Raw genomic sequence first — 27,925 nt, 5'->3', positions numbered from 1 at the left:
TATTTATGCAAACACCACTGTACACGTACAATATATTATAAATAAACAAAATAATGTATATTACTACTGGAGCCTACAGTAGGAGTATACTGTCCAATCTCCTGACTGTAATATTAACTGTAATCACTTTTTATGTTTTAACACTTGTGATGGAGGTGTGGTAGGGGATTAGTGGGTCTCACGTTACTGGCTTGACCTGATGCAATATCAGGTCACCCTTTGTATATACCCTGTAAGATCTTCTCTCATTTGCAGTGGAGGTGGGGTGTGTGGGGGGTTAGGAAAAGGTTAAGTAAGTTTCTTTGGTTAGGTTGGTGTGATCTTCTAATATGCTTCAGCCACTTGTTTCTTATCAACTACGGTTTGGTCAGATTTAATTTATAAATAACCCCATTTTAACACATTTGCCCAACATACGACAGTGTCCACTGCAAATCACAGTGAAATTGCGACGTTCTTAACTTTATTTTCTTCGAAAACTCGCCGGTGGATTTGTCAATAATTAGTTTTTTCTTGCACATTGTGTATGAAAGATTGTGTATATGTGTAACAGACTAAAGACAAAAATAAATAAAGAAAATAAAAAAATAAGAAAATTACGTCTTCCCGAAATTACGAGTTGAAAAATAACCACTCGGTACTAAAAAGGTGTCCTCCTCTCTCTTGTTCTGTGAACATCTACCAGGCATTCCTGGTAAAATTGGTGCTGTAAGTGCTTACTGTAGTGTAGGGAGCCCCCAATCACCTCTGACATGGCACCAAGAGCTTGAATTGTCCTGATCCTTTTCTTGCACTGATGGTAATCTTTAATTTTTTGCAAGATTTCTGATTACAGTAGATTATTTTGGGTATTGACGTGGGACGAAAGACTGGGGGAAAAGTGCCTTGATTACACGGAATGGTTAGAGCCCCATATTTTTCAAATTATCAAGGGTTTACTACCAAGAATTATTAACAAAACTCAAACTGTAATTACCTATTTCAAAAGAATAGGCTCCCGTTTCCCATTTTGACAAAATATATTACTTTTACCTATTACTTGTACCAATGCAAGTTACAATCATGATATAATGATAACAATAAGGAAGTCTTGACCAACGTATACACCAAACTGGCCAACACAATATGAAACATTCATTCTTAGTAATCAATGAATTGTTCATTTTTGTATTTTATGGTAAAAACATACACGAAACAATCCAAATATATTATACCTGTACTTTAATTCATAAAATGAGCGCCACAATGAGGTGCGTTCCAGTTATAATGGAGATAAAGGTGCTCGCTACACCTTATGGGCTCTGATAATGTTGTGTCCATCACTCCCTGTGTTTCTTCCTAACTATATACAACAATACATAAAGAAATCTGCTTCAAAGACAGAACCTTCCTCAGTGTCACTCTACTGTACAAAGTTTAAAATTAATTTGTGCTTCATAAATAACATAAAAAAATTACAAGAAGCAAATTACTTTTAAATAAAAATTTATGCTAAAATGTGAAAGCTAGAATATGAACTCAAAATGAGATACTTTGTAAACATCTTTGTACACTTTAGAACAATAAGCAAATACATACAGATAAAACCTTAAATAGATTTGTATTCCTCCAACAACTTAAGATATTCATTTATATCACCGGTTGCTCCTAGTGCAGATAACTTTTGAAACAGTGCACTGGGCAAGCTCCTCAAACAAAAAATTGCCACTGGGTTTTAGCCTTCTCACACAAGCATACTGAGAAGCCCAGCTAATGCTTAAACTGCTTATGAAATCTACATTCCATTTTTGTTTATGAATTTTGTTTGAAGCTAAAGTAACTTTAAAATATTATAAACTTTCACACATTACAAAAATTATGCAAGTTATATAGAGAAAAATAAGAATATTGTTGATGGGGATTTTGGCCAAATTCTTGTAGGTGTGAGATAAGGATCACAGGGTGAATATCTATGTTACTTTGGTTATCTTCATTCATGCTCCAAATAACACATACCTCTTAGTCCATAACTACATCTTTCTTCTTTTCTCATTTTCACCTTACATGTGGGAACTGCACAAGGTTACTGTACAGTTATGGTACAGTACTTAAGAAACAGTTAGACAAACCATTTTCATGACTACTCATTTTCTTATCCATCTCATAACCACATATCTCATGCAAGCTGAATGCCATAGTTTGCTATGTGGATTAGGTGTTCGTGAATATAATTAAAGAACAAAACCCTTACAAAGACTTTGCTGTAAATGTCTCATACCTCTTGATTTTATACTGCTTCCACTGTTCGATTAACCAATGACGAAATATGATCATCGTATTAAAAAAATAATTCTGAGGCTTCCCTGGCTGACTATGTACAGTACATTGTATATTAATCCTTCAGTAAAATGCATAAAAGATATAGCAATTACATTGCAAAAAGTTGTAGGTCATTTCCAACCATTCATTACAATAAAAAAAATAAGACCTACTTCTTTCCTATAATCTAGACCAACATTAATTCGTTTCTTTACAGCCGGAAAGAGAAAAAAGTGCAACAGGTAAAATGATGTCTGTGGGTTATAATTTTAATACCTTAAAAGAAGACATTAAAAATATACACTCTTCTCTTCCTTAATCCAGGTGACAGATTCAATGCAAGCTACTTAATCTCGGACATGCATTCACTTGATTTACACATTTATCCTGACATCTCTTGTGTGGAGAACATCCAACACTACATCTCATCTTTGAGAGCAGCAAGATGCATATCGTCCAACAGGAGCAGTGTAACTTTTTACACTGGATGCTGCCAACTTTTCACATCCGTGGATCAGGTTTATCAAAGCATCATATATTTCTGTTGATCATACACAGTACTGTCTTACTTGCGAGATTGTTTATAACTCAATACTTATCACCTTATATATTCCAGTGCTTTTCAAGCCAAAACATTCATTCTTCTCCCATCATCATTTCCTGCCAAACAAATAATGTATCACTTCCAAGCTCAATGCAGCCCTTCTGAAAGTTTATATTTTCTACATCTAGTTCTAACACCATAGTCTGGGGGTCTTATTGGTTCAAACATATACACTATATTAGTTAATTATGGTACTGTGTCTCCTCACTTGTGTCAACACTGTAGTATATCAAGATCAGGCACCAGTTCTTATCACCTGAGCTTAATGCAAAGTGTACCAGACAGATTGATAGAATATTTTACTGAAAGATAAAAGAGTGTTTATAACAGAACACTTAATTTTTCTTCTAGTTACTGTTGCTCCTGTCACCTCGAAGAATATTCTCCACCCCAAGAGTTCTCAGGAGTCTAATCTGGTGGCAAATAAGTCTCCAGTTTGTACTTCTCACGGATGAAGGGTCGCACGTCATCTTTATCTACAAGCGACTCTAGGAATGGTACAAGCTTCTCCAGCTCTCGATCTTCTTTATCAACAAACCAGCTCTCAATAGGGATCCCATTGTTGATCTGGTGAAAAAAAGTTTCATAAATACTCCCACTCACTGTAGATAACAGTAATGACTGCAACAGGAACAATAACATTAAAAATAAATCTCTCAAAAACAATATCATTAAAGGTAATCTCTCTAGAATAATAACATTAACGGTAATCTCTCAAGAATAATAACATTAATCTCTCTAGTTCTAGAAAAAATAACTCTTATACCCTTCACTACAGGGATGCCACTTTGAATATTTATTTGGCTACTGGAAGGGGATTTTATTCAGATCTGAGAGGAACCCATACACAAGGTGTTAAACTGCGGCAATTGTAAATAGATGAGCGCCTTCTGTCCCACAACATTGATCATCAAATTAATCAGGATCTTTCTGCACCACAATATTTAAGTTTGGTGCCTGATTCCCGCTCTAATGAATTATTGTGACTCGTGAACAGCAAAATTATCTTGTTTGTCTGTATAACTTTGTTATCTTCATAAGAATGATCATTTTCAAATTAACAAAGACCATTTTCATTAGCTTACCTGGTAACCAAAAGCTTGGGGAGAATTATCCACAATTATGGTCTTGGAAAGGTCTCTGCCAAGTATGGTAAGGTCCTTCACATAATTGCCCTGCACACACACACAGTGCTCACGGAACAGTCGATACCTTGAAGAAGAAGCTCATTATACAGTAGTTGATACTTGAAAAAACAAACTGATTTTCCTTGAGGGCAAAAACTAATTACAATTGATATATACTATACGTTGATATAGAAACTCATTATAGTTGATACCTTAATAAAGAAACTCATAACAGCTGATATCATGAAAAACAAATACCTTTGAAAAGGAAACTTATTACAGAAAGGGGGGAAATTTTTCTCCCCTGTGTGCATTTGTTCACTTATGACACTTATGATACTCTATATTATACAGTAGATGCTATACCCACAACACAGAATCATGCTAAGTAATATATCCATCCATAAGTATGAGAGGGGACAGAATTGACAATGCATGTATTTTTATACCGGCAAATTTTCCAATCTTAATCCATTTTCATTCGTCTTTGGTTTACAGTGAATTTAAATCCTCAAAAACTGGGCGAGTCATGTTGAAATGCAAATTGAAAATCTTAAATTTTCATAACTGGTCCAAATAAATGTCTCACACACACCTGATATATTCAGTGTTGCCCATACTCCAACCGTACTAACCCAACACAGTATTCAAAATAAATGAGATTTTTTCTTTTAATTTCACTATTGTTGTCACTAGTTACAGAACTCTTTTCCAGTGAGTGTACACCTTCACATCTGAAAAGCTCATTTTCACACCACAGCAGCTAAATTTTAAATATAATTCTCTGTGTACAGGGGGTCCCCGGGTTACGAACGGGTTCCATTCCTGAGAACGTTTGTAAGTCGAATTTGTACGTAGGTCGGAACACAGGCTATGTGCATATTGTTCTTACAGAACAATGTTTAAAATCCCACTATATCATAACCTAAGTCCTTATATACATCTAAACTCATAGCCCAAGTCCTTACATACATCTAAACTTACTTAATTTAAGACAAAAGAAGAAATAGAATGACAAAATGCAGTAAATGAAAGCAAAAAATAAGTCATCGGGTAAATAAAATGCTATAAATTTCAAGTTTAACCCCGTGTACTGTAAGCCAATGGTGTAAATAATGCATTATAATTATTAAAATCTTTACAATACACTACAGTTAAAACCATTTATAAGAAACATGGAAAGCACATACAAACTAAGTGTGAAAATTGGCTGTAAAACATTGATGATGATAATGATGATGGAAAACCAGGCATATAAAAAGGATGAATGCTTGGGCTACTGAAATAAAACGTATACTAACTTGATCCACTTGCGCTGGGGGTCAAGGAGGTTCATTAATTTGTCCGCATAAACCTTCTTACTGGCGGTGAATAAGATCACTTCGTACAGATGGGAAACGTGTTCCAAAAATTCTCGAAAGTATGGCCTGGTGCGCACGAACACCTGGTAGTTGACATCCTGAAATACCACTGGGAAACTGAGCGTGGCATCTTCCAACTCCTGAAGACTACAGTGCACCAGTGTCTCATCCTGAAGTAGGTTAAAGAAACTAATTCAATACATCTCGCATCCAATCCACAACCTTAATCCTGCCTTCACTTATACCACTGCCGATCTTCTGTGCTAACCTATCATACTGAAAGCCTTGAGAAAAAACACTTTGTAAGCTGTGGTTACTCTCAATATCACCTTTCAAACTTTTGCAAACCAGAAAATGTCTTCTTACCAAATCTAAGACCAGGGTGAATTCCGGTGAACTGCGAGTCTTAAGGGGTAGAGCTGGATTTCTTGCCCTCATCTCAGGAGTGAGTGGTGGAAGGTGCTTGATGAAGAAGTATGGATCAAAGGCTTCCCATTCATCATAACCTTCGTCACATGAACTCTCGTATGTCCCTCCAGCCTATGAGTATTAATGTCATGTTGTAAACTAATTTGATAAGTTCACTGTTATATGAGGCCTTACATACGACTGTGTTGGCCCAGCAGTGATTCCCAACCTGTAGTACATAGCCATTTTATGTAAGTCCACAAGGGCTCCTGGGGAAAATATTGAAAAACCCATGATATAATCCTATTATCCATGTTAAGGTACCTAAATGAGTGGCAAAATAGATGTTTAGTCAGCCTTTTATATGCAAACTTAAATTGTGGATGTCTCAGATCACTTAACAAGATTTTGAATAACTTTCAGAAACAGTTCGTGAACTTTAATGCTGTTCTACCAGCAGCCACTTTCATGTCTAACCCATTAATGGTCAACGATGTTGGTGAAACTGCATCTCAGACAGGATTTGTTTTCAAACTAAACACTGCTGAGCTGGAGATGGAAACAATTACTCTACAAATAGAATTACATTGGTTAGGTTGGTGAGGTCTTCTAACAATGCTTCTGCTACTTGTTTTTCATATCAACTAAGGTTAGGTTAGGTTTAATTTAGAAATAACCACTTTTAACACATCTGCACATACTACGAATGTCCACTACAAAACACAGTGAAATTGCGGCGTTTTCTATGAAAAATCGGCCGCGAGTCAGTCGTCAATAATTACCAAAATAAATCATAGACAAATACTAACCTCATAATTTTCCTTATTCTCCTGGGCTGCACATTGGGAGACCTGGGCAATCATCATTTCCGCTTCCTCAGATTCCAGCACTGTAGGGTAAACAGTTTTTAAGTCACAACTGAAGGATCAGAGTAAGTGATGTTAACTGCATGAATAACAAGAAATGAGTTACTGACTTTGTGTGTAGCATCTGTACATGCAATTGACAGGGTATTATTATTGTTGAGCAAAATGATACAGTGGGAAAACCTGAGTGAAGTATGAGTAAAAGTACAATTTGTCCAACATATAATGCCCAGTCTCCAGGAAGGGCATCCAGTAGTAACTTGCTTATACTGTGCTAGACAGCAACTGGGACACCATGCCATCAGGTAGTCAAAGCTAACTAATGCAAGTGTAGGAAATGGTCATAAAGCAATGGTGGTAATAATGATAGTGATGAGTAAAACAAAATTTATTTGGTTTGTGAAGTCCCAACAAACAATCAAAACAAAAAAATTCACTGAAGGACATAATATATTCTAACTCACTACCACCCCAGTTGTTTTCATTAATCAAAAGTGAAGCAAATTATACATCATCTATCATCAGTAGCAAACTGAGTCACTTAAAAAAAACAATATATTAGAGAAAATACTTATACATAATAAAGTAAATCAGTGCAATTTATGGAATAATGATCTTGAAGATACAAGTTGAAACCTTTAAAAAATATGAGAAAGTTCTATACAGTACTCTATCAAATAATTTCCACACCATTTTTTTGCTGCACAGAGTTGATAATATTTCTTCAGTTATGTGAGAGGTTAATTAACATAAAATCTTAATAAAATATATATATATTTGAAATGTTGTTGTTGGACAGATCATTTAAAAAACAGTGGATGTTCATCAAATGATATACTGTACAGCACTGTATATGTATCTGTGAAAGACTACACGAATAAAGATACTGTACTCAGTATGTGGGAGACAATGCCAGTAGAGGAACACAGATGGAGAACAATATCTTCGTACCAATAATAATTAAAACAAAAATAATAGCCATTCATTAATACTACTGTATAGGGTGATTCACTAGCTGGTAGCCCAGGAGCTTCAAAGTTTACTGAAAATGCACAAAAGCCTAATAACCTGTACTGTACAGTATATCACGCATAAAAGATACTCCATGGCTACCAGCGAGTAAATCAAGCCGTACAGTGCAGCCCACCTTGTGGAGAATTAGGTGTAGGTGGATCCAAGATGTGAGGAATATCAAGTTGAATGCGAGAAGAAAGTTGTGTCAGATCTGGGCCGTTTGAAGTGTTTTCCTGGCACATTCTTCCCTGGATGCTACCCTCGTGATCTTCCTCATCATCCTCAACCTCTTCCAGTTCCTCCTGCCCTCTCTCAACTGGGTAATCTTCATCAACGAGTCCCCTGGTGAAATCTCTTCCCACGGTGGGACCCACGAGGGATGATGAGAGAGGCGGAGAAGTGGCATCCACTGAATACACAGGGGAAAAGAGGGACGTGTCCATGGCAGAAGTCTTCATCTCTTGTACTTCTTTCAGCATCTTATATTTAATAACAAGAAAAAAAATGTAAAACTCACAATTTTCTCGTGAAACTAAAGCAGATTCACATTCTACTGTACATCAAAGGAAGACAAAAACTTGAGCAAATATACAACCATCCTAACATTACACAATAAGTCAAATTCATTATTGTTTCATGACAATATTCATTTCATATATTTGTGCATTATTGTATTACAGGGTATTTAACATACTGTACAGGCATTTCTGTATCTAAAAGCTGGTTAATAATTTTCTTAAAAATACTGAAGTCAATCATACCAAAATGTACAAAATGGTAAAAATTGGCCAACTCAGGAGGAATATACCTGTACAGTACTTGTATTATCTATCCTGCACTTACAGTATATTACTTTACCATCTATATAAAGATATAACTTACTTTTGATGTTTCACTTGGATGTGTAATGCGATGACGTCGACTGTGAGGCTTCCGTGGTGTGTGACGCTTGTAGCTTGGTGGGGATTCGTTTTGCCGCCTTAAATGTAACAATAAAGTAAGCTTCCTCTAGACACTTCCAGCACAACAAAATTAAATCATGATGATTTCTAGGTCATAAATGACTTCCTTAACAATAATGTTCTTATCTTCTGGAAGAAAGGATTATTTTAGAAAGTCTCAAGTCTTTCAACAATGAAACATAACAGTACTGTATATATAACTTTGGCTAACAACCCTAACAACTGTGTTCCAATATTGAGGTGTCATCCTTTACTTTTTACTCAATCTCCCTCTGTGGGGAACCCTATCTTCCTTTGTTAAAATTATCTGATCCAGAATCCACAGAAAATTCGAAAATAAAATCTCAGTCATTCACCTACATTAAATAAACATCTTTGATCACTTCAAGCAGAAACTTCAAATGCCTCCCTAAGTATAGTTCCACACTCAGCAGTACTGAAAGCATATTTATAACTGCTTAAAATTAATTAATTCCACAGAAGAAAGAGAACTGATCACTCACTTGCTAACTCTGAGAGGACGCGGTTTGAGCAATTTTGTCGCAATAATGTTGTTTTCAGAGTCAATAACAGGTGTTGGAGGGCTAGATTTGCACTTGGAGAACTTGTTGGTGTAACGTCGAGCACGTAAAAGAGGAGGAGTATGGTGGTGTGGGACGGACACGTTCACCACACTGTTGTACTGTGCTGGGGACACCAACAAGTTTTCATTCTGTTCCTGTTGAAGAATGTTGATAACTCATCAAATGTGTAAAGTATTCATCACTCTCTATACCAAAATATTATTACAACAGAATTAATACCTGTAGTAGTAACATGAGAAGGTAACAGAGGCAGACATACATAGGCTTGAGTTAGGTAGAATTAAAATGGTGAGATGGTCGTGTAAAGTGACGAAACCCTGTTCAAGAGTTAAGAAGGCAACTTGGTATTAAGAGTACTACAGTAATGGTGAGTCTCTATGTAGAGGTAAATTGAGAAGATTCAGGCATAATGGAGAGACTGGAGGAGACCATCCAGGTCAAGAAATACATGAGTTTGAATGTGGAGGGAAGGAGAGATCGGGGTAGGCCAAGAATGACATGGTGAGAGGTTGTGAGAAATGACCTCAAAGATAAGAACCTGATGCGAGAGGCTGCAAGAGATGGTGCAGCATAGAGAGCTGTTATCAGGTAATCATGGCTAACCTAGATAAGTAAGGAAAATGGCCATAAAATGGCATGATAATGAAGATGATATCCAAGACCTACCCTGTCACTGCTTCTTGTGCATCTCACCTCAAAGGCATCACCAGATCTCTTGACAGCCCTATGAGCTCTTGGAGCTCTCACTGGAGACTTGAGCAGTTGCGTGGGAGAGAGCGGACGTGGAGGAGCGGGGGAGAGAGGTGTGCGGCGGTGGTGGGTCCTGGTGCTGTTGCTGCCTCCCCCGCCGCCGCCACCACCACCGCTGTTGCTGCTACTGCTGCTAACAGGGCTGCTGCTTTGGCCACGACTCACACGGTAACGCAGGTTCATCCTCAACACTACCGCATGCCTGTCATCAACATAAGAAATAATATGCATCAGACCAATTATTCATGATAACACTTTATGCCTGGGAAACCTTACAGTAAATATAACCTGAGTACTGCATCAAGGTCTAACAAATCATAAGGTTGATTCATGGATGGACAAGATATCAACACGGGTGATGCTGACATTATCAGGTCATCTGTGCCTGGCGATCACCATGTGTTTTAAAGCGCCTTTATATCCTAATTATATTACTGTGAATACCTCTATATAGTACCACTCGGGCATCACCCTAATCCCCCACACCCCAAAAAATAATTATATATATACCAAGTACAGTACAGTACAGTCTGGATTTACGAGGATTTTGTTTACGCGTTTGGTCATTTACGCGGTGCCTTGCCAGAATGAAATGTTTTAAATACGCGGTAAATTTCATCATTTACGCGGGAAGCGGCGCAGGCAGGTTGCGCACAAGGTCGCCCAGTCATCAAAACATTACCGAGTTCTTCACCCGCCACCCACCACAGCTGGCCCAAGTCAGTGATAGTGAGGATATGGACTTTGAGGGGTTTGACAAAGAGGCCCTGCAAGCCTCTGTGGTGGATAGTGATACAATTGTTGCAAGTGATACAGGTGAGGGCCAATAATCTGCCCTCTGCCTCGGAACCAACCCCCCATCCCCTTGTGCCCAGCCATTTTTATCTACTAACGTAAGTGTTAAAAAACCTAATATTATATATATATTTCTCTTAAATATTAATTGTGTGTGCATACCATCATAAAATTAAGATGTTATTTTTACTACAACGTAAGTATTGTGTCAGAAAAAGTGTAGTTTGGGGGTCTGCCCAGTCTCTATTTCAATTAATCCCATATGTTCTGTTATTTCGTTTAAGCGTTTCTCGTTTTACGCGGACCTTCGCGGGTTCAATTGACCGCGTAAATACAGACTATACTGTACATAAAAAAGAAGACCAAGAATATAAACCATCATGATTCTACACAATCAAGTTTCATAAGCAACTGAAATTATATTCTTAAAAAGTAATATATAATTATACTTGTATATAAATTACCACAAAAAAAATACTAACTGGGGTGTTGGTGGTACAGTACAGTGGTAATGCATGTGCTTCTTACTACTATATCCTGGGTTTGATCCCCGGCTCCAGTCATGTGAGAAGGGTGTTATCAAGTGTGTCACTACCAAAACTGGCAGGTTTTCTTAAGGTACACTAGTTTCCTCCTGTACTGTAATAACACTTGACAATGATGAACGTAATAAAGAACAAACCAACTGCCCCAACAGCTAGTAAGCTGACAAGTGGCAGAAATGATAAGGTAATAAAAAAAATTAATAGGCTCCCAAAAATGTTGTATTGTACGGTAACACCTTTGTGATAATATAAGTAAAAAATGCACTCTACTGTCACACTTCTAACAAATATTTTCCCCCTTCATAATCCATCAATACATCTTTGACTTTTCATGTATACAGTACAGTACAGTATACTGTACTGTGATCTTCTAAAGCTGTATAATGTGGCACACAACAAACAACCTTCAGTGCTACTATAGCCTGTGGTCTACAAGATATTTAGGTAAGGTAAGGTTGCTTTGACTAGATACCGGTACCTTATACTGTATCAGGGGTGTCAAACTCATGGCCCGAGAGCCAAATGTGGCCCTTGGGAGGGTCAGGTGTGGCCCACGGGATGACGGTAACATTTATCAGCCCGTGAAATTATGATGGAAATAAGATATGAAGGAAAAATGCAGATATGAACGAGTCGGTAAATTCCGAAATGACCTTTACATCATTGTGGCAATACCTGTAATTGAATTTATATTGTTAATGCTAGTAATAACACTAATGGAATTCTATAATAACTTGTAGACCCAAAATAATGCCTTTTGCTATCCTATTATTAGCTTTAATCATGTTTATTAAGTAAAATTAATTTTACAAACTTAAGATCAGACAAACTCATATGAGGTATTCCTGGTAAGCCAGGTAAGGCAATGTGTGAAGCTGTAAACTTCAATCCTGCAAATATGTGACATAGCACTTGTGTTGGCCCTGAAGAGGGTAACTAAAATAAGAATTGGCCCTCAAAAGGTTTTCAGTTTGACACCACTGCCTTATATCTTTGTAGACTACTGTAAATGCTATAGTAGCCCCCAACGTCCATTATACTGTACTGTACAGACATGTGGAATAAAGAATAGTTTGTTGCATAATCCAGCAGCTCTAACTCATGGCAACATTCAAATACCTTTCCTCTGGATGATAGAAATCCACAACACTATCATACATTATTATATACTGTATCATATATTATAACCATGGTAGAGTACAGTACACTACTGTACAGTACTGTATATCTATATATCATACGCATGAGGCATCTTAAAAATAATATACAGCACTGTATTGAGCATCTTATTTACATGTTCTGTACAGGAAGCTGTGTACTGAACATGATATATCATGATTCAAGTGATTTTATGCTTACGCCATTAGTTATAAGTAAAAAAAAAATAAAAATAAAAAATAAAAAAATCCAGTGGATAAGATAAAAGTTATCGGTGATCTGAAACCATGAAAACCTTACTGGGAATTTATAACAATTGTATTAATGACTATATGAGGTAATGTTTTTCCTTTTCACTATCCTTTCATAAAACTGGTATTTTTTACAAGTGCTGGTACAAATTTTCTACAATAATGTGCATGAATTGTGAAATGTGCATGTTTATGTTAAGTGTGAATATTGAGCTGTGTTACATTGCATAATAATTACATTATTATGCTGCATACTGTGTTTATCAGTATTGGAGCACACAGGTTAGTAGTGCATCATGCATAAGGTTGTTCCCGCTGGTGTTGTTACTATACGCGCGCGTGTGTGTGTGTGTATGTAATTAAATATTTGCGAAGAAATCAGCATGAGAAATTTTACAAGTAAAATAAAAAATATGTAACAACGAAATAAAATAAATAAATAAATAAATATAGCGGCGTGTTTTCGGACGAGTTGGCGCTGTAAACAACTGCGCATCGCGCCATGACAATCACCATAGCAACCACTTTCTGCCCGGTGGGTTCAGCTTTAAATTCCCGCCATCGGCCACCTGCCCCACCTACACTTGTTCCAGAAACGTTGGCCCAACTTAATTCGTTTGAAAAATGTCACCCCTTCAATCACAGATTCTGAAAACGTTGACCAATTTGTATGTGTTCTTGAAAAGCTTTTCACCGTTCTACAGTTGTCGGCCCCATGTATTTAAACCATTTTAAGTAACACCGTGCGACTTACAGTAAGTTCCGAAAACGTAGGTCTCGAAAACATCCGTGTGACAAACGTTAACTGTAAGATGATAGTTCCGGAAACTTTTATACCAAGTTAAAATTTTTCCAGATACCTAACACTCTACGACAGCACAGTCAGACAAAATCCACTAGAGTTTCAGAAACACAATGAAACACTACAAAGAATTGCTCTAGCTGATTAATGAAAACTGTATCCTTTACAAAAACGGTGAACCCAAATATATCCCACATCGTGAATGTCGCCTGTTTCACACACCTGGGCAAGGAGCGCGTGCGTCTGTGTGTAAGTAAACAAGATCAATTCCAGAGAAGCACAAATAAGGGAATACTTTATCAACCACAAACTGTTTGAAACATTACTTATTTATAATTTAAACATTTCTTTTTCACCTACGAAACTCAGATTCCACACACACACACACACACACACACACACACACACACACACACACACACACATTCAGTCCGTACTCGCAGCCTGGCCTCGTGGTGAAGGAGGCCGATCACCACCACGCCGCCAACAATCAGGTTTCCCGCCAATTTAAGATAAATACTGTCACGATCATTATTCTCGGACATTCGTGCGATAAATATCCCTGGCACTGTAGCTAAAGAGATAAAGACCGCACCTAACTGGCATACTGAAGATAAAACCCAATACAAAATACATAAAAGTAATATACATATCACAAAATTACCATACATCGTGACTAACCTTAACTATTTACATTCATTTGCTGCCACATAAACCTGTTAAAATTATCGTTAAGAGTCTCAGGTGTGGATTTTACTTTTTTGTGTGGCTTATGTTAACTAGCTGTTACAAGGAATTATTCATCGTACGACATGCCGGGAACCAAGACTCTTGGACGGAATACCAAAATACACTGACCAATATGGAGTAGAATTTCAACCAACATAATATCGTAAGCAGTGACCATCTACCGTTCTGCGTTACCCTTACAAATTTAAAAGGAAACAGTTGTACAAATAATTATTAATTAATGATTTTTTTTTTCAACTGACGTCAACTGAGCCCAATACCCTGGCCAAGACACCTGATATTAAATAATTCCAGGTGACTGGTGCCATTGATTACTGTTAAAATGAAGATTTTGGCCCTCACTCACCACATTACCCGGCACTGGTGGTGTAACTTTACTCGAGCTAAATATGAACCACTGAGCTCTCAAGGATAATATAATAACCCAAGTAAAGCGGAACATGTTTAGCATGGAGGGCGGCGCCGTAGTGACTGATAAATGTTAAGAGGGTGCCGCCACAATATGGTGGGTGGTGGTAGCGGCGTCAGTAAGCACGTGTTGAAGGTTGGCACAGAGCGAGTTTACCCAGCCCTCTTCCCTGCCAGCTGTTGTCTGCTGCCACATACAGACGTGACAACTATGCCACTCCTCCACCTCTCTGGGATTCTTCTTGTTCGTACACAATAGTCACTCAGGTAACACCTTCAAAATGCCATCTATTTCTACCAACAACCCGCCAACTAATACCTTGGGTACACATTCTACCACCCACTTTAACTCGACATTTTCTCATAGGCTGCACCAGAACACCATATACACCAAATCCATCCTCCAGCCCTCATTTCACCACTTGTACACCCAACCATTAGCACCACACCACCTACCTGCCACAGGCTCACCACCTGGCGCAGCGGTCATATGATAGCTGTTTTATTTTTTCCTGGATAAGTTCCAGTGTCATCAACACTTCCTGGTGTATTTACAAACTTTAGTGACAGTATAAACATAAAACATAAACACGATAAAATTAAAAATAAGAAATAAAAAAGTAAAGTGAATCAGGTTTAAAAGACTTAGTTGATTGACCCGACCCAAAGAATGTGTAATATAAACTTGATATACACAATGAAGAGAATTATCATGCAGTGAACTCCCTGGCCTGTAGACTTTTTTTTTTAACCAGACAATAAGCTCACACAACAGAAAGTGTGGTGTGAGAAACTGTCAGCATACCACAAAACCATTGTTCCAATATGTGTTGAATGATTAATATACAGCACACTGAAACAAAATATTAACGCACAGTAGCTTGTGGTAAAACGCGGGCACAATCCATGAGGTAAAGTGTTGCGGGTGTGCTGTGTGGTGAGAGGTTGGCCAAGGTCGGGCGTCACACCACCACACATCTGTACTCACTCAACCTTCCGCTTCACCGTCAACACTTTTAAATCACTCCTCTCTGTCCACTGCCTCCCTCTTTCACTTCCTCATCTTCTCGTATCACTTAGTTTACTGGCAGAAAGTAAACTGGACTACGGAACCCGAAAGCAGGAGTGTTTTTCTACAAATGTTGTACATGTCACCCCAGTTCATATACACGTTGTGGATTACAATAATATTGATCACCGTCTTAACATCTAAAACTGTCGTCACTATTATGATATCGCTTGCCACTATAGTTTGAGTCAGACAAGTGCACTTTGCTGCAGCGTCGTGTTTACTGTAAGATGGCCACACCGCACTATACGAGTCACCCAAACTAACGTACAGTATACCATATGTGGACCAAAACTATACTACTGTACAGAGTTAGCACCGAGGGCCTGATTGATTCACTGAATGTCTAATTGACTCACTGAGTGACTCACTGCGCGGCTGCGAGGGAGCGTGTATGTGTCCTCCGCCCACCTACGCACACACTAGGAGCAGCCCACGGCACCACCACAACAAACACCTCATCACTACCCTCACTCACTCACTCTAAGGGTATTGTCCTGTCTCGTCATACACCAGTCGCGCGGGCGAGGTGTTGCGACACTTGCTATACCCACTGGCATGGTGTGTGTGTGTGTGTGTGTGAATCTGTGTTCTTATGTATGAGTGCATGTTGAGGAATGTGTTTGAGTGTGTGTGCGTGGGGCGGGTACGACCCCAAGCCTCACCAACACTTGCATAACCGGCACTGAACGCTGGCACGCGGCCACCTCCTTACACTCACAAGAGGTTATCCTCCTATTGGCTTCCCTAGCAGGTTATCCTGACGGAAGGCCTCACGGACCACGCTCTACTGTAGGCGGTGCGCACCAGGTGTGTAGGGCAGTGTGGCGCTCCCGACGACAGGTGTGTACGTCCCACACTACTGACAGAATCACAGGTGTTGAGAGCCGCGCCAACACCAAGAACTACACAAACACAACACGAGGAGATGATGTAAACCAAGTGTTACACCTACACTAGGTGGAGGGCAGGGAGGAGAGCGAGGTCTGGCCTGGCAACACACCGTCCCTCACCCGTTCGCCACCACACTACTGCTGGTCTGCTGCCTCCCTCGGCCCTCCTCCTCCTGCTGCTGTCTCCACAACCCTCCCTCTTCCCTCCCCGAACCCCATACTCCCTCCCTCCCCGGACTCCACAATCCCTTTCTTCTATCTCCCCACACACCCTCCCTCCCCCTTCTACACTCCGCACCCTCCCACCTTTCCTCCCCACACTCTTTTCTATCCTCTTCCTCTTCCTTTCCTCGGCTCACACTTCTTCCACTCTCATCCTTCCCTCACTATACACTCACACACCCCCCGAAATCCTTTCCATCCCAAACGACCAACCTTCCTATCCAATTAACTCTCCTCCTTCCTTCCCTCCCCCGGACCCACACTCCCTCCTTGCAGCACGTGAGGGGGGGGGAGCATGCACGCCACATTGGACTGGTGTGTTACAGGGTGAGGAAGGTCGCTACCACAACACTCGCCCAATTTACCTCCACCACCCACACGTGTCCTCTGGGCGGTGCAGAGTGGGGAAGGGTGGTCGGAAGTGGTGGTGGGTGGTAGTGGCTCTGGTTGGAGGTGGTAGTGACTGTGGTTGGAGGTGGTGATGGTGGTGGTACAATTGTGAGTGAAGTGTAAAGGCTTTTATGGGACAAAGAAGAGGTTAACAGTTGGTAAAGGTGTCAAGACTCCTTGACAGCTTCCTAACAAATGCAAGGCTCCTCGACAGTGCCACCCCCCCCCCACACACACACACCACCAACCTACATAGTAACATACCTACACAACACAACACACACACCTACATTCCACCAACACACACACCTACTCATAAACACACACCTACATAACACCAACACACCACTAACACACACATACCTGTACCTACATACACGAATACATTCACACTATCACACAAAATATAAAATAATAAAAAAGTATCAAAAATGACCGACTTCTCACAGTGTCAACACCAATACTTCTCACAACACCCGGGGAACATGTTAACATACGAGTCAGGCGCTCTGAAACCTTGACCCAGCCCAGCATACTTGGGTTACATAGGACCATGTGTGGCCGTATATACGTATTAGATTGAAGAATGACTTGGTGGAATGAGTAATGAGTGACTGAAGGTAGAATGTCACACGTCCTATACACACACTTCCTTCACCACCCACACACATCCTAAATCACTGGAAGGCCCGACCATTGACACAGGTGGTCTGCCCACGTCCCGGGCACCACCTGGAGATAGTCACCACCATCTGCTGCCTCTCATCCTTCCCTTCCTGCCTGCTTCCCTCCATCACTGTCTGTCTGCCTACTTCCCCCCATCTGTCTGCCTGCTTCCCTCCATCACTGTCTGTCTGCCTACTTGCTCTCCATCACCGTTCGTCGCCCACTTCCCATCTGTCTGCCTGCTTCCTCTCATCACCGTCTGTCTGCCTACTTCCCCATCTCTGCTGCCTGCCTCCATCACTGTCTGTCTGCCTACTTCCCATCTCTGCCTGCCTGCCTAGCCGCGTGGTATACTTCTGTTGATCACCGCCCTTTCCCTATGCAACGATCTCCACCTTCCCTCCCTCCCTGCCTCCTTCCTTCTCATTAGTCTTTCTTTCTTTCTTCTTTCTCTCTCTCTCGGGAATTTAGAAGAGAGAGAGAGAGGAGAGAGAGAGAGAGAGAGAGAGAGAGAGAGAGAGAGAGAGAGAGAGAGAGAGAGAGAGAGCACCATAAGTGTTACCTACAATAGCTCACACAATCAGAGGGAACAGCATAGACGAGGAGGCGTTGTTATGGCGACGGTTGTAGGAGGATGAGGATGTGTCCAAGTCATCATCATCCACCTGTACCATCACACACACACACACACACACACACACACACACACACACACTTTAATTCTTTACTCTTGTCTCTCCAGGAAGGCCTGAAGCGTGACCGTGGCCTAGCGGGGAGGGTACATGACCTTACCAGAGGCGGCGGCCCAACTCAGCCTTCACCTCCCTCACTGTTACACCTTCAATGTCACACTTTATTCTGTCCGTAGCCACAACTGCAGTCATATCATTGATCATAGTGACTAATATTCAAGATAAAACACTACTACTACTACTACTACTAATAATAATAACAACACATAATAATAATGATAATACGGATATGGTCTTCCCCCAACAGCGGTAAGTGACAACAAACACAACAAAGACGTGCATGTAACAGCGAGCAGCAACCATAGAAACCGCCCACTAAACCTAACCTAACCCAACCCAACCTAACCTAACCTAACCTAACCAAAACTAGTCTAACCTAACCTAACCCAACCAAAACTAGTCTAACCTAACCTTAAGATTTGGTCAGTGTTGGGTTGTCAAAAACATTATAACCAGTCTAAAGAAACGCTGTATCAAGGAATCTCTCTGAAACAATGACTCCCTAAACTAAAGATGTGAGACAGGTATACAACACGTTCACGTACCCAAATATACAAAGATGGCGGCCAAAATGGAGTCCAACTACAACCCTGACTGTACATGCAGGGAAAACCCAAATGCGACGCGCGCGCTCACACACACACACACACGTCCTTTAGAAATTCACCCCCACCCATTTACGATATTTGGACACCGGTTGACGCTACCCGGCCCCTGGTTGACGCTACCCGGCCCCTGGTTGACGATACTCGGTCCCTGGTTGACGATACTCGGTCCCTGGTTGACGATACTCGGTCCCTGGTTGACGATACTCGGTCCCTGGTTGACGATACTCGCTGTGACGTATTTAATATTCTAGAATGTACACAAATACCCAGGTCAGCTTTTTATTGGAGAACAAATCCACTCTAAGTCCCTTGAGAAAGTTGACCCCCCCCCCCCGAGAAAGCGCACACACACGGCCCCAGCAGCCAGCCACCACATAAGGCAACACTATCGACACTCAGCTCTGCCCCCCTACGTAACAAAGGTTGAAGCTAATAACGGACAGGTGAGCGGATCTACTGTACCACACACTCCCAAGGTCACCACACAAGGCCACCACAGCTGCTACCTCTACCTCCCACCTCACAATCCCATCTCTCTTCTCTCCCTGTTGTCTCTTCTCTTTCAACAACAACCTTTCTCATCTCTACCTGCCCTCCTTCTTCATTATCCCATCTTTCTCTCTCTCTACTTGCCCTATCTCTCTTCACACCACCCTTCTCTCTCCCTACCCCACTTGTCTGACCTCCCTCTCCCCTCTCCTCCCTCCTACAAAACACCTCTGCCCTTGTCTACCCTCCCCCCCCACCCCTCCCTCTCTCCCTTTACCAGTAGAATAATTGTCTCACATGCACAGTCTTATTACGCTCTCTCTCTCTCATGTCAACTCGTCCACACCTCATGTCAACTCGTCCATACCTCATGTCAACTACCCGACAACAAAGTACTCACTATCCCTTATCAGCTCCATCAAGGCTCTTATCACCTCTTAAACATCTATCACACCCCTATCTCAGCACAACTTACCACCTGTACCATACCCTACCACATCTTACTACCTCCTACCACACCTTCCTACCTCTACCAGCACATATCTACCACCTACCACAATTTCTCCAGTTTGGTAGACGTGACGCACACACATATACACTGATGGAAAAGTACCAGCAACAACAACAACTCTCTCTCCACCTCTTAGCAACCAGCAACACACATCATGTCTTCATTACCTCCCAAGCAACCAGCAACTTTGAATACCCGATAAATTGTTTATAATGAACAGCTGATGGTTTGTTTACAAAGACCCAGCTGGCTCAGAGTGCATCACCACTTTATATATACGTAATGAATGTCACGAGGGCCACACGTCATATTGTCACCCCCACCCCCAGTCCCCCCTTGTTATCCCCACACACACTGTTATTGATATGCCTGTGTTGATAAGTTTGATATCAAGTTTCTGTGGTGATTAGCGTGATATTATTTCTGGTGATTAACTTGATATCAATCTCGGCGACTCATTACCTCCCTATAAACCTCACTGTTAATTACCTATTTAACATAAGTAATTAGTGCACTACAACACATCTGTATTTATACATTTTAAATAGATTCTACATTCATATACGAGCTGACTGTGTTCGTTACTGTTATTTCCGGCACTTGTCAAGAGATCATATTGACCTTATTTAACCTAATGGCCATCCAAGGTCATGGAGAAGTTATATATATAGTGTATATGTACTCTTAAGAACTGAAACAAGTGACAACATGGCAGAGGGCTGGTGAATAATGTGTGTCTATCAGTGATTATTTCTTCACGCCAACAATTTTGCGTTGGTGTGTTGCTTGTCGTCATGACGGTCAAATTTAGCAGAGGTTAAATTCCGCGCTGGAGGGGGGTTGAACTTGGTGTGTGGGTGTAGGTGGAGGGGGTTATCTGTCGATTTCATGTTTGGAGAGGTAGAACTTGTGAGGAGGGTAGAGGGAGATTATATTTCAGTGAGTGTTTTTTGGTGAATTATAAGCCCATGGGATAGTCTTAGGCGATACTTTTAAGGAAGAGAGAGACAAGGGGTGGGGGAGGTGTGTTGTGGGGGGGAGGGTGTTGGGGGGAGGTGCTGGGGTGGGGAGGGGTTGGGGGGGGTGGGGAGGGGTGTCAGATGAGAGAGCTGGGGAGGGGGGGAGAGTCTCTGCTGATGGTGACACTGAGTCATAACATCGATCCGTCCGTCTCCTCTCACCACCAGCTCCTTCACCACTACCACCACCATCAACTCCATAACTACAACCACCACTACCACCACCATCACCAACCACTTCCACCTCTGCAATATCTCACAGACCAACTATACTGACTCAATCATTACCGCCAGCAGGAGGTCCGGGCGTACTGTACTGTTATTATGAGGGGCCACAAGGATAACAAACTAGAGAGAGGGAGTTAGACTTAATAACTGGACATCTATTCTACAAATTGAACTATCTGCCGTACCTTACAGCCTTCAAACCTGCCTAAGTCACCACCACACAGTTTCATCATCATTTATACCCTATCCTAACTACAAGCTCCTCATGCCCCCAAACTCACACCCACACGTCTCTTAAGGCCAGACACACGCCTTGTTGGTGGATTCCTTCTCACACAGGCCACAACGAGCACCAGTTCATCCCCTAACTCAACTCCCATTTAACACTGACACTTGAATATAATTTTAAAATGTCAGACAGAACACAAAATATTGTAGTTAGGAAAGATGCAGATAATAAATACGAAACAGACAGTTGTAAGCAGCCACCAGATGACCCATTGTCTGCCATGATGATGCATGTCTAATAAAACAGACTAGGAAGCACGCGACACTATCAGTAGACCTCAGGATGGTATCACTGAGACTAAGGCTAGAATATAAGTTTCTCTCTGGCAGTGTAGTGACATGCCGGAATTCCCGCCAAAATGCAGAACATCCAAATTCCCTCCAAAATAACAATGCACACAGCCTCTCGCCCGACGCATCCTCAGAGGGAACAAAGACCTGTTGTATGTGCCTTGTGTGGCCCTCTGACGTCATAGGCCGTACCATGTGCCACTGGTCGGTCGACTGCTTTCGCGGGTGTCGGTGGTGATGTGTCCTCCCAGGTGTCGGTGGTGATGTGTCCTCCCAGGTGTCGGTGGTGATGTGTCCTCCCAAAGTATTATGTCATAAATGCTGCTTAGTCAGCTGCACAGGTGCAGTGAGGCTGTAGGAGTCGTGGTAGTCCCCGTGGGGTGTCCAAGTGGTGTCCTCGTGTGGGTTATGTCCGTGTGGGTGGTGTCAACTAACCAGTGGGGCTGGATTTGGCGGTGGATAATATACGATTAAGTTGAATGTCAGGTGCCAGTCAAGAATCACAGCTTGTGTTCCCGACATACAGTTAGCTAATGTCAGACTTCAATGACATCTGTGTTCGTCCATTTAAAAAAATCGGTAAATCAATTAGGTGGCATCAGTAAACGATTTGAGTAACCCCCTTGAAATCTTTGCCCTTTTACCCCCCTGAAAATCGGATTATATATTTTACCCTCCCTTGAAAATCTGAGTATTTTTATAAGACAATAGAGAAAATCCTTGAATGTAAACAGACCCATTCACCAACCACACCATTAGAATGTCATACTGGTATATTCTAATTAACTGTGGTGTTCTCTGGTATATCTCTTAATTAATCATGTCTATTTAATTATCTACGCATCTCTCTCTCTCTCTCTCTCTCTCTCTCTCTCTCTCTCTCTCTTCCCGATACATTTCATCTGTTTATGGCAAAGCGTGGCAGGTCCCTAATAATGTTAAGTGCCAGGCCTGTCTCTAGGAGGAGGGACGAGGCGTTGGTGACGACTGGGAACTTGTAGGAGGTCATAGGGCAAGTGAGTGGGAGAGGGTGTGAGAGTCGGGTTGTTTACATATAGTGCAGCCAGACTCGGGGTTGTCACTGTATACTCCCACAGGTGCCATGGCTGTAGTGTACATGGTGATGTCCCACAGCTGTGACCCTGACAACTGAATCAAGGTCAAGTCAAATTGTCCCCACACCGGACAACACACAATTCCTATTACTCAACAAGATTCATATTTAACTTAAAAATAATAATAATAATAATAATAATAATAATAATAATAATAATAATAAAGTGTTCTATCAAGGCATATTATTTTTTTGTACTACGTCGAATGAATAAAATTTGGTAATATAATAAATTCCCAATATGACTGTCCTTCATTACCAGCGACGGCAGTGTACATTTTGTGTCGGTGAGCCCAACCATCCGGCCTCAATTAAAGGGACAGCTCATGGGTTAAAAGCTCCATTTCTAGGCTCGACTTTTTATTTATTCATTTATTTATTAATTTTGCCATGTTTTTATTTAATTGAATAGTGTGTCTGTGTCTGTGTGTGTGTGTGTGTGTGTGTTTGGCCCCGTCATGATAACAATGAACTCGAGCTCATTCTTTGTATGTGTTTAAAGGGCAGTTCAGAGTTCAAAATTGGTCTCTCTCTCTCTCTCTTAACCCCCATTTATCACCCTCGGTCAATACCAGCGGCCAGATTAAAACTATTAAGGTCCTGTGGGAAAATCTGCGGGGATTTTCAGTCGAGTCTAATTAAGAGGAACAAGTCGGTCCTCTCACCCGGACCCCTGTGGACGAGGCTCAGTTGCCAAGTAGTAAATATTGGTCAATCATGATGCACTTCTCTCAACAACATTCAGTATTGGTTCATCAACAACAACAACCATAATAATAATCTTGGTTAAATTAAGTTTTTCAGTAGATTATTAAAATATATCAATGTTAATATTCATTCTCTTGGTCATACAAATAACTCAACTCGGTGTGTCAATCCAAACTATTTTCATAGAACAATTTAGGATCACGTGATAAAAGGCTCCCTATCTGATCATTAAACACCCGAGTGCTAACTTAATATAACCAAACCAAATAAAATCTGACCGAACGACATCTAACCTAACCCCCAGGTAGCGTCAGTGTGTTGTATTACATGATTAAATAAGAAGGGGGGAGGGTCGTCCGTATCTGCAAGTGATCAGGGACTTCACCTCACACACAACAAAGCTTATCACCCACCAGCCGATAGCAGACACACACACTGGTGTAGATTGTAGCTGTGGTGTGGTTGGAGTGAGGCTGGAGTGTGGTTGCGGTGTGACGAGTATAGCCGTGGTGTGGCCTTGGTGCCCTAAATCATTCCCCGCCCCATTTGTGACGTCATTCCTGACGTCACTATCGTAACAATACAAAAAACGCGCCAATGGTCTTATCTGGCGGGAACTTTTTTAGCCGTCTCCCTCCCACCATTCAATCCTCTCTCTCTCTCTTACCCTTCCTCCTAACTCCATTCTCTCCCCTTACCCTTCATTCTCCCCCCTTACCCTTCACCCCCCTTACCCTTCACTCACCTCCCTCTTCACCCTCCCTTCCACCCCTTTCCTTCACTCCCAAACTCCATTTTCTCACATCACCCGTTATCTTACTTCACTAAATATGTTAGATGGGTGGTGGTGGAGGGTGTTGTTTAGGTGGGTGGTGGTGGAGGGTGTTGTTTAGGTGGGTGGTGGAGGAGGGTTGTTTAGGTGGGTGGTGGAGGAGGGTGTTGTTTAGGTGGGTGGTGGTGGAGGGTGTTGTTTAGGTGGGTGGTGGTGGAGGGTGTTGTTTAGGTGGGTGGTGGTGGAGGGTGTTGTTTAGGTGGGTGGTGGAGGAGGGTTTGGGGGTGGTGGAGGAGGGTGTTGTTTAGGTGGGTGGTGGAGGAGGGTGTTGTTTAGGTGGGTGGGGAGGAGGGTGTTGTTTAGGTGGGTGGTGGTGGAGGGTGTTGTTTAGGTGGGTGGTGGAGGAGGGTGTTGTTTAGGTGGGTGGTGGTGAGGGGGTGTTGTTTAGGTGGGTGGTGGAGGAGGGTGTTGTTTAGGTGGGTGGTGGTGGAGGGTGTTGTTTAGGTGGGTGGTGGAGGAGGGTGTTGTTTAGGTGGGTTGTGGAGGAGGGGTTGTTTAGGTGGGTGGTGGAGGAGGGTGTTGTTTAGGTGGGTGGTGGTGGGAGGGTGTTGTTTAGGTGGGTGGTGGAGGAGGGTGTTGTTTAGGTGGGTGGTGGAGGAGGGTGTTGTTTAGTGGGTGGTGGTGGAGGGTGTTGTTAGGTGGGTGGTGGTGGAGGAGGGTGTTGTTTAGGTGGGTGGTGGAGGAGGTATTGTTTAGGGGTGGGTGGTGGTGGAGGGTGTTGTTTAGGTGGGTGGTGGTGGAGGGTGTTGTTTAGGTGGGTGGTGGAGGAGGGTGTTGTTTAGGTGGGTGGTGGAGGAGGGTGTTGTTTAGGTGGGTGGTGGAGGAGGGTGTTTAGGGGGTGGTGGAGGGTGTGTTTGGTGTTAGGTGGGTGGTGGTGGAGGGTGTTGTTTAGTGGGGTGGTGGAGAGGGTGTTGTTTAGGTGGGTGGTGGTGGAGGGTGTTGTTTAGGTGGGTGGTGGAGGAGGGTGTTGTTTAGGTGGGGGGTGGTGGGAGGGTGTTGTTTAGGTGGGTGGTGGAGGAGGGTGTTGTTTAGGTGGGTGGTGGGGGGGAGGTGTTGTTTGGGTGGGGTGTTGTTTAGGTGGGTGGTGGAGGAGGGTGTTGTTTAGGTGGGTGGTGGGAGGAGGTGTTGTTTAGGTGTGGTGGTGGTGGAGGGTGTTGTTTAGGTGGGTGGTGGAGGGTGTTGTTGTGGGTGGTGGTGGAGGGTGTTGTTTAGGTGGGTGGTGGTGGAGGTGTTGTTTAGGTGGTGGTGGTGGAGGGTGTTGTTTAGGTGGGGTGTGGTGGAGGGTGTTGTTTAGGTGGGTGGTGGAGGAGGGTGTTGTTAGGTGGGTGGTGGAGGAGGGTGTTGTTTAGGGGTGGGTGGTGGAGGAGGTGTTGTTTAGGTGGGGTGGTGGAGGGGTGTTGTTTAGGTGGGTGGAGGAGGTGTTGTTTAGGTGGGTGGTGGAGGAGGGTGTTGTTTAGGTGGGTGGTGGAGGAGGGTGTTGTTTAGGTGGGTGGTGGTGGAGGGTGTTGTTTAGGTGGGTGGTGGAGGAGGGTGTTGTTTAGGTGGGTGGTGGTGGGAGGTGTTGTTTAGGTGGGTGGTGGAGGAGGGTTGTTTAGGTGGGTGGTGGAGGAGGGTGTTGTTTAGGGGTGGGGTGGGGGTGTTGTTTAGGTGGGTGGTGGAGGAGGGTGTTGTTTAGGTGGGTGGTGGAGGAGGGTGTTTAGGTGGGTGGGGTGGTGGAGGAGGGTGTTGTTTAGGTGGGTGGTGGAGGAGGGTGTTGTTTAGGTGGGGTGGAGGAGGGGTGTTTAGGTGGGTGGTGGTGGAGGGTGTTGTTTAGGTGGGGTGGTGGAGGGTGTTGTTTAGGTGGGTGGTGGAGGAGGGTGTTGTTTAGGTGGGTGGTGGTGGAGGTGTTGTTTAGGTGGGTGGTGGTGAGGTGTTGTTTAGGTGGGTGGTGGAGGAGGTGTTGTTTAGGTGGGTGGTGGTGGTGTGGAAGAGGCCAGGTGGCGGGACAAGAGTGGATCAATAATTGGGGAGTCCCCACCTGGTGCTGGTGCTTGTACACACCTTACCCTCTCTCCTCACACCTGCTTCGTACCTCGAACCCACACCTCACTCCTGTCTCACACCACCTCCTGTTCCACACACCTCCTGTCTCACACCACACCTCCTGCTCACACCTCACTCCTGTCTCACACCTCACTCCTCCTGTCTCACACCTCACCTCATTCCTCCTGTCTCACACCCATGGGTCCACCTACCTCACCTCATATTTCTCTATCACACCTCCTGCCTCACAAAGAATTTTCGTCTCAAATCTTTTCACACACACACACCCCAACACGCGCACACACACATCCTCAACACGCACACACACATCCTCAACACACACACACACACACACACCTTCAACACGCACTCCAAACAACACACTCAGGTCTGCAATAACTATACACACATAATTACACCTAACACGTAAGGCACCACATGCTCCAGGCTCTCCCGTTACGCTGAGGTCCCCCACACAGGCACGCCATGTATTATTGGACGCGTGCCAAAATAGCTCACACTTTACACCTGATACAGCCAATTTTAAGACCAAAACGACAACTAAGGATAAGACCCCCCTCAACTATTTATGCCCCCAAACCACTGAGTACGTGAGTCCAAATTGCAACAACGAACTACAATAAACTTACTTTTCCCTTAAGCTGTCAATGGCATATTTTCACCCAGCAGACTCATTGAATATTCTAAAGGTCATTCACTCATTATTAGTAACTTCTACTGGTGTTATTTCTCTCAGGGTGTTACTTGATGCCCAGAGGAACAATCTGTGCAAAATTTCAGCCCTCCGAGTATGCAGTTTTAGAGAAGATGCCCATTAAATTACGACAATATAAACAGACAGACATGATAGGTATACAAGCATTAATTTCTACCGACTCCTGTATGTAAAAAAAAGTTTATACAAAAAAAATTATGTGTACAATAACAGGTTATATACAGCACTCACATCCTGGTGGCGACCTATAATGTGCACACCTCGAGGTACTCTACCAGCCTCCTTGTTGGTCCACCCGGCTCTAAGGTTATCATGGGCGTGGGTGTGAGCGTCCTCTTTATTACAGTGTCTTAAATGATGTATACTGTACACACTGCCTCACAGACTGTCGTGGTGATCGCGTG

General features: G+C 42.5%; 1 protein-coding gene across 8 annotated transcripts in view; it reads right to left on the bottom strand.

Moving 5' to 3' along the window:
- Nucleotides 1-2,028: 2,028 nt before the first annotated feature.
- LOC121879029 (CTD small phosphatase-like protein 2-A) overlaps nt 2,029-27,925 on the bottom strand; it is a 53,071-nt gene continuing 27,174 nt past the window's right edge. For 3 of the 8 annotated variants that reach the window (XM_042385507.1, XM_042385508.1, XM_042385504.1), the window contains exons 2-10: nt 9,891-10,176; nt 9,144-9,358; nt 8,561-8,657; nt 7,812-8,157; nt 6,608-6,687; nt 5,757-5,930; nt 5,331-5,560; nt 3,988-4,114; nt 2,029-3,469 (exon numbers count right to left, since the gene is read on the bottom strand). In XM_042385507.1, coding sequence (XP_042241441.1) covers nt 3,311-3,469; nt 3,988-4,114; nt 5,331-5,560; nt 5,757-5,930; nt 6,608-6,687; nt 7,812-8,157; nt 8,561-8,657; nt 9,144-9,358; nt 9,891-10,157 — 1,695 coding nt within the window. In that variant the 5' untranslated portion in view covers nt 10,158-10,176 and the 3' untranslated portion in view covers nt 2,029-3,310. Of the gene's footprint in view, nt 3,470-3,987; nt 4,115-5,330; nt 5,561-5,756; nt 5,931-6,607; nt 6,688-7,811; nt 8,158-8,560; nt 8,658-9,143; nt 9,359-9,890; nt 10,177-15,558; nt 16,045-16,111; nt 16,180-16,234; nt 16,362-16,707; nt 16,808-27,925 lie in introns of those variants that run through there. The other 5 variants (XM_042385506.1, XM_042385511.1, XM_042385510.1 and 2 more) reach the window with 5 other exon arrangements.

This window comes from Homarus americanus, unplaced genomic scaffold (genome assembly GCF_018991925.1).
Source record: "Homarus americanus isolate GMGI-L3 unplaced genomic scaffold, GMGI_Hamer_2.0 scaffold4060, whole genome shotgun sequence".
Classification (NCBI taxonomy): domain Eukaryota; kingdom Metazoa; phylum Arthropoda; class Malacostraca; order Decapoda; family Nephropidae; genus Homarus; species Homarus americanus.
Note: the sequence above shows the minus strand (reverse complement) of the source record. Positions and strands in the feature narration are given on the sequence as shown.